At 33.8% G+C, this 8,330-nt stretch overlaps 1 protein-coding gene across 2 annotated transcripts in view; it reads left to right on the forward strand.

The window, feature by feature from the left end:
• Nucleotides 1–8,330, forward strand: part of LOC111867964 (tubulin epsilon chain) — a 21,691-nt gene that overhangs the window by 7,289 nt on the left and 6,072 nt on the right. For both annotated transcript variants that reach the window (XM_023858228.2, XM_023858229.2), the window contains 3 exons: nucleotides 2,018–2,206; nucleotides 3,962–4,082; nucleotides 4,318–4,448. In XM_023858228.2, coding sequence (XP_023713996.1) covers nucleotides 2,018–2,206; nucleotides 3,962–4,082; nucleotides 4,318–4,448 — 441 coding nt within the window. The remainder of the gene's footprint in view (nucleotides 1–2,017; nucleotides 2,207–3,961; nucleotides 4,083–4,317; nucleotides 4,449–8,330) is intronic.

An 8,330-nucleotide genomic window follows, 5' to 3' on the forward strand; every position in this document is an offset into this window, starting at 1 on the left:
GTTCACCAGATCAGCAAAACTGCTTATTTCCAAAGCCACTTGGTATCTGATAAAAGTGGTTCGTGATGGTTTTTCTCGGTAAGAAATATATCAGTTTCATTCCTGAGCTGAAAGAAGTGCGAAACAACCTTTCCACAGCTAAGCCATCGAAATTCAGTATAATATGTCAGGTCAATAAGCTCGGAATCACATTTACCAATACTCATTGGAAAATTAGTTCAATTGGTGCATTTCCACACAATTCTTTCACGGCCTGGATAAAGTCACATCGCGGGCCATAGTTTGGAGACCCTTGGGCTAGGCACATCCATAAACATCAGTGGTGAATGCATACTGTGTTCTATTTGTTTTTTTGCCAGTCTATAGGTACTGGTCAGTATGGACCAACAGTTCTCAAGAAAAAATTTCCTGAGGCCATACATAAAAGTGAAATATGTTTTCAGTGGGCACATAACTTACAAGTTAAAGCAAAGTGTTAGAAAAATGTGATTACCTTAATTAGCAGCATCTTACTAAAGTTGAACATGCTCATTGGTCATTCTTCCATACCTAACTGAAGAGCCACTTTAAGAATTTCATCCTTCAGTTTGTTCAAATTTTTTCAAAAAATTGAGTGCACTGAATATTCATTCACATCCTACAGTTGTTGGAAACGCACTTAAAATTGAAATGGTCACACAAGCAATATCCATGTAGCAATCTAAATTCTGGTATGTCACAGCAGAAATTCTCTGTAGTGGCAGTCACACAAAAAATGTGCTTCAAGCCTTCATCTTAGTGATGTTCCTTTAACAAATAATATCAGCCTGTTTAAAAGATCTCATTCATGATAAAGAAGAAAGATGTGTTTGAATTTCTTTGAAAGTTTCTAGATTGTATGTGGTAAATGTTGAAGATAAGATACTCACCTTTCTGGAAAAAAAAAATCCCTTGAGTGTATTTGGATTGGTCATTAGTTTTTCTTGAAAGATTGTAAGTCTTTCTGTAACTTCATTATGAACAGCCTGAAAACAGAATTTTAGAATTTCATCAACAGATTAAACTATTGTTAATTTTATTTTCTGTGTCTTGGAGAACCATATCAGTTACCATGCTTATAAATTTTTTGGCGATGCTTAACATAAATGTCATGGTTAGATTTGGGGCCTGTAGCTGTTGGTTTACAGCACTTAATCTTGGCAGAAAATTTCTCAGAAAAAAATACAGCAGTATATGGTGTTATCTGTTAATGCCCCCTTGATGTCAATATCAGCGTGCAGTGTAGGATTTGACGTTCTCACTGCAGTTATCAAGGGTTCTGTCATCTGAGTTATAATTCCAAATAGCCCACTGAAAGATGACCAGAATTTTGGAGCAAGATGTTGCCTTGATCTTCAGGTCTCAAGAGTAAACCAAGCCAGAAACCAGCATGAAGCAAAGCTACTTTCTTGCTTGACTTACTCTTCAGGCCTTAAAATGGAGGCCACATGTTCTTCTGAAACATCAATTGACTTTGAACAGACTACACAATGTTATATCCCAGAAGATGGAACTCTTCAGCAGCATCCAAGTTTCTCAAAGCTACAGATCTGTTTGAAATTTTAACTTTATACTGTTCTTTAACTTCCACCTTATATTAGCATCTTGAGATCAAATCTCTCTGCATCAACTTTTTCCTTTATTTTTTAGTTATTGGTAGTCTCTTCCTAAACTTTACAGCCACCAGAATGGTGACAGCATTACAGTCAGCTCCCTAAAATGAGCAGACCATCAGGCATGTTTACGAGTAAATGCCATCTTCCATATATTGGATTGTGATCAGATAGATTGTATGTCTTCCCATCAGGAGAAATCCAAGTATACTTATGAATTTTTCCATATGGAAACATTACACTCTTGACAATTATATTTTTGATGTGCCAAATTTTGCAACTGTAGCCCCATTATCATTACTAATTTCCATAATATAATCCAAAAGTAAATTTACATTTCCTAAAATCTATAAATTATCTTTTAAAACTTCATATTTTCCTTACAGGGCAGAAGGTTTTCATACACATGGGAGAGAATACAATGAGAAAATATTGAATCTTTTGCAGCGCTCTGCAGAACGATGTGACCAACTACATGGATTCCTATGTCTGTTCTCACTGGGTGGTGGTACAGGCTCAGGCCTTGGTTCTGCTATACTTAGCATTCTTGAGGATAATTTCCCACTTGTAGAGAGGTATGAATGGCTGCAAGTTGCTTGGATAGAATGCCATTTGCAAAAATGATTTAATACACACATTGTTTTAATCTTTTGGATGAATACATGTTGATGTTTTCTATGTTATAACACAGCGTATTGTGGTAGGTGTTTATGGAGAACTCGGAGGAACACAGTGTGTCTTTGTTTAGGGTAGAAGTGGTAGAAGGTATTTAAGAAGATGGGGACTTATGTTCCTCTCAAACTTCGATATCTACCTACCATGCTACATGGTGTCATCTCAGAAAACCATAGTATAAATCTTCAGTGATCAGAAAATCACAACTCTTATATATTTGGTTTAAAGAAATGTATGTTTTTAATTTTGCAGATATTAGTGTATTTGTGTATCTTAAATAAGCAACAACAGATATCTAAGAAATGTGTGTGAACATAGTAGTGCTTCTGATCATCCATGGAAAAATGAATATAGTGAGACTAACATGTGTCAGTATTAAGGTTGAGAACTTTTCACAGAATGGCCCATTCAGACACTGCTTACCCCAGAACATTGCAAGTTATGGTGAGTACCTGTAGTAGTTAGTTGCATAGTGCAATGGCAATGTTACGCCTGAACTCCGTAGAAATAAACACTAATGTGGCACAAGTACTGTTGCTACACAAACATGGCTATTTCAAAACTGTTCATTATGCTGTTAAGTCTGAAATTTTCGTTTCTGCTGATGACACTGTCTTGTAACGGAACTAATTCACAGCATTTCAGAAAAACTGGCAGGCTCCATCTTCGGGGCAAAGTGAATGACAGCAGATTTTTGCATCATACTACTACAGTGCATGTTTTCTTATAAAATAGGTAATACATTCGGTGATTATAAAATTATGTGTGGAGTATAGACTAATGGGATCCATATTTATGATCAGCATTGTCTAAAAAATTTAAAAAACAACATGTAACAATGCATGAACTTCTGATTTATTTCCTCTGATATCTCTGGTTATACAAAATGCAAATCTCTGTGTGATAGGTCTTACAGGGTTTTCATAATACACAAGGGATGTGAGATTCTGTATTGTGTGATTGTATAACTTGGTGACTTGCTATATTTCTGTAAAGTTGTTGTACACTGTAAGCTGCTTACAGGTACTCTTGTTGTTTAACCATCCTGACCAGGAAATAGTAATTTTATACACACATACAGAATAATGTGGGAACTGCCCACGTTCAAGCAAGCGTTGCAGTGACAGCACAAGTATCATTGCTTAGCAATGGCGAGTAAACAGTAATTGCTAGGTAAAGTCTACAATAATATGTGACTGTGGGAACCACTCACAGTGGATCAAGTGCTAGGCAATCACAAGCTAGGAACCATTTGCTGCTTAACATGGCTATTTACCTAGCCATTGCAGTTCCCACAGTAATACGAATTGAATTTCAGGGCTTTTACATTTTACACCTTATATTAATTTACCCCCCCTTTTTTGTTAACATTTACTAATTATTGATATTTAACCTCAACCTGACCATGCATTATCTTTTACTTTATGTCATGCCTGTCACTGAGACTAGGAGGTGTAAATATGAAATATTCACCATACAGAAAAATGTTTTAAACATAACTTAGTAGTTTCTTTATTTTTTAGTTATTGAAGTAATAAATGGGAATATAACCAAATGGCAATAAAAATAATCAGTAATTAACTGCAACTCCTTTATGAAGACAAACGTGCAATAAGGGTTTGAAACCAATTCCCTTAAATGAGCCTTATTTCTAGATTTGTGACCTGTGTGTATCCAGCAGGAAATGAGGATGTGGTTACATCTCCATACAATGTGGTACTGGCTACCAGAGAGCTTACACATCATGCCAGCTGTGTTTTTCCTGTTGACAATAAGGTAAGACTTAAGCAACAAAAATACAGTAAGTTGTTCCCCAATTTAATGCAGTATAGTGCTTTTTCATTTCAATAAATGTACAGTTTGCATGAATATTTTGAGCAGGCAGTCTCAAAACATTACTCCAAGGGTTTAATTGAAAAATATTTTAGTTTCATAAATTGACACTCTTGCCTTCTGGCAAAGTAAAATATTACAGATTTTATTACATGTTCTGAGTATCTCTTGTTCATAGGCTCTGCTGGATATATGTAGTCGCTTGAAGTCTTCAGGAAATAAGCATGGAGTAGCAGGGTACATTGCAGCTTGTAAACCATTTCAAGATATGAACAGCATTGTGGTTAATATGCTTCTGCACCTTACAAGGTTAAAGAGTCAATTTCACTGTTTTTAGGCTTGTATTCAGATAAAAAAATAGTATGTATATATATATATGTGCAAGTATGTATGTAAATATTCAAGTTACATGTAAGCCTGTGTCCCATCACTATGAAATTTAATGTAGACTTCTGGGACAGAAGGAAATAGGTTGGAATCTGTCTGTTCATGCATGCTGAAATCTGACTGCCCCTGAACACAGCAATATCAGTCAATAGCCATTAGACTAGGTCATACGATAGTCCCAGTGGGGAAAGCACAGTATGTGGAAAGCTTCAGAGTAAATACAATATAATGCAAGCAGCAGGATTACATCAGATCTTGCTGACTATTGAGAATGTTCATAAATGAAATTCTGCAGATGCTTTGGATAGCATATGGCATACGCTGTCCCAGTCCAAGGTATCGGAGATGTATCCCAAGTTCAGGGATGGTTGTTGAATTGAATTGAATTTATTTACATTCTATAAATCCTAAGTAGGTTGGTACCTTTGGATACAGAACAAGTCAAAAGGTTACATACATAAGTACAGGCAATTTTAGCTTAAAAATTAATATAACTTAATTTTACATCATTCTCTATTTACATTGAAGTATTCATCTGAAGAGTAGAAGGAATGAGCATGTAGATAATTCTTTAACTCTGATTTAAACTTTTTAGTATCATTGCCCAAGTTTTTAATACTTTGTGGCAGATTGTTGAACACTTTTATGCCAGTAAAGTAGACTCCTTTTTGATATACTGATAAAGTTGATGAGGGTAGGTGGAAGTTATATTTTTGTCTAGTATTCATGTTATAGACATCAGAATTTAATTTGAATTTATCTTTGTTGTAAACAACAAATAAGAGAAGCGATAATATGTATTGCGATTGAAGAGGTAGAATTTTTAATTTCTTAAATAATTCTCTACATGAATCTCTACTTCTACATCCTGTAATGATTCTAATTATATTCTTTTGTATTTTAAAAATTATTACACTATGTGAAGAGTTCCCCCAAAATATTAATCCATAGTTCATAATAGAATGAAAGTAGGCATGGTAAACCATCTTCAATGTTTCCTGTGACATAAAAGGCTTAATTGATCTCATCGCATAGCAAGCTGCATTTAATTTAGGTATAATTTGTTCAATATGTATTTTCCAAGACAGTGTACTGTCTACATGTATTCCAAGGAATTTTGTATCAAGTACTTTACAGATTAATTTGTTGGCATAACTGATGTCCAGATCAATTTGGTGGTTGTTTTTAGTTGTGAATGATATGTAATGGGTTTTATCAAAATTTAATGAGAGTAAATTGGCTTCGAACCATCTGTTTAAGGCTTCAAATACAATATTTATGTCATTTTTAAAGTTGTCAAATTTAGAGTTCTTAAATATTATACTAGTGTCATCTGCATATAGAATTGGTTTAGATTTATTGTTGATGGTTTTAGATAGATCATTTATGTAGAGAAGAAAAAGTAAGGGACCTAAAATTGATCCTTGTGGAACACCGTGCTTTATAATTCCCCAGTTTGAAAATGCATTATGACTGGAGTTTTTATTATTTATTTCAACTCTTTGATACCTGTTTTTGAGGTATGATTTGATCCATTCATTAGCTTTGCCAGTTATTCCATAGAAATTTAATTTCGATAGTAAGATATCATGATTAACACAATCGAAAGCTTTTGCTAGATCACAGAAAATCCCTCCCACAATTAATCTGTCATTGAGAGCACTTAAAATATCGTTAGTTAGTTCATAGGTTGCTTTTTCTGTTGTTAGGTCTTTCCTAAATCCAAATTGCTCTTTGACTAATATGTTGTTAGAATTTAAGTGTTCAAGTAGTCTATTATACATAACTTTTTCAAAGACTTTTGAGAATGAAGTCAATATGGATATTGGTCTGTAATTAGAGATGCATTTTCTCTCTCCTTTTTTAAAAAGTGGTTTCATTACAGCGTATTTTAAGCGTTGAGGAAAAGTACCTGATGATAAAGATTTATTACATAGATGATTCAAGGGTGAACTGATGTAAACAGAGCTTGCTTTAAGTAATTTGGTAGAGATTTCATCATATCCATGTGAATTTTTGGGCTTAAGGGATTTAATAATGTTTTCAATTTCCTTCCTTGTTGAGAATTTGAGATTGATATTTGGAAATGAATTGTTAAAGGCACGAGACAGATAGTATATTGGATTATTATTATTATTATTATTATTATTATTATTGGAATATGTTTTCTCAGCTAATGAAAGGAAATATTCATTAAATGCACTTGCGATAGCTTGTGGATTGTTAGTGGACTTCCCTTCAATATTCAAACTTTGTACGTCTTCATTAACAGATTTCTTTCCTGATTCAACTTTCACAATATCCCAGGTGGTTTTAATTTTATTGTTTGATTTTAGAATTTGGCTGTTATAGTTATTCTGTTTGGCTTCTTTAATGACTTTTGACAAAATTTTACAGTACATTTTGTAGTGACTTTTTAGTCTTGGATCATTACTGTCCCTACTGGCCAAATATAGTTGTCTTTTGTGTTTACATGAAGTTTTTATTCCAATTGTTATCCAGGTGGATTTGTTTTTATTTTCATTTTTGACTATTTTTAAGGGAAAGCTTGAATAAAAGATCCTCAAGTATGTGTTCAGAAAGCAATTAAATTTAGAATCAATATTATTGCTGTCAAATACATTGTCCCATGATTCATTACTTAATTTTGTGACAAAATCTGCCATCGTATGCTTGTTGATTTTCCTTACTGTTTGATATTGTTGATTACTGGGCTGAAGGTCAATATTATTTATTTCTATGAGTTGAGCATCATGATCGGATAAGCCATTTATAAAGGGTCCTACAGTATAGTCTCTTAATTTTGAGTTATCAATGAATATATTATCTATCGCTGAACTAGAATTATTTTGAACTCTTGTGGGAAAGTTAACAGTACTGGAGAGATTGTAAGATGATAACAAAGAGTCTAAATTTAGTTTCCTATTACTATCAATGAGATAGTTTATATTTATATCACCACAAATTATAAATTCAACTTTTGAACTATGCAGTACATTTAGGATGGTTTCTAATCTATCTAAGAATTGATCAAAATTTCCAGATGGGGCTCTATATAAAGTCAGTATACAAATATTAGAAAAAGGAGAGTCTAACTTTAGAGCACATGCTTCCAGATCCTGGTCTTTGCAATAATCTTCTAAATTTATTTTAGTAAAATTTAGGTTTTCATGTACAAAAATACTCACTCCTCCTTTCTCCAGTGTTTTCCTACAGTATCTAGCACCTAAATCCTTTGCAGTGGATGGGCTGCTCCATCATAGAATGAGAACAATATGAAACAGGTACAGGGAGTTATGTGCTTTGATCAATATCGTGTAGCAGGAACACTTACAGAGAAAATTGGAATTTCATTAGTATTTGCTATAACAGCCTCATTAAATATCCAAAGACACTTTACATCAAGAGGATCTGTGGTGAGCTTATCATCACAACAGGTAGCTGTCTGGACTTTCCCTGAAATACTGCCATAGGTTATGGAGCCTGGTATTTTTTTGTACTGTCCCAAAAGTAATGAGAGCCTAATGTTATCTAATACATAAGAATCAGTTTATGTTGGTCATTGTCAGAAAGACAGTATTTATCACTGACTATGAGACATCATTCAGTAACACATCCTTACTTTCACATCTGTGATTATAAAAGCCTTTGAGTAAGAGTAAAAAGTTTATAGAGGAATGTTTAAAGGATGAACAAATTAAAGGGACAAGAAAGGAATGAGGTAGTGGTGTAAAATGTATAAAGGAAAGGAAGAAAGAGGCGAGGAATGAAGATACAAAAGAAATATCTTCCCCCCCCCCCCAG

The sequence above is a fragment of the Cryptotermes secundus genome, unplaced genomic scaffold (assembly GCF_002891405.2).
Source record: "Cryptotermes secundus unplaced genomic scaffold, Csec_1.0 scaffold337, whole genome shotgun sequence".
Taxonomy (NCBI): Eukaryota; Metazoa; Arthropoda; class Insecta; order Blattodea; family Kalotermitidae; genus Cryptotermes; species Cryptotermes secundus.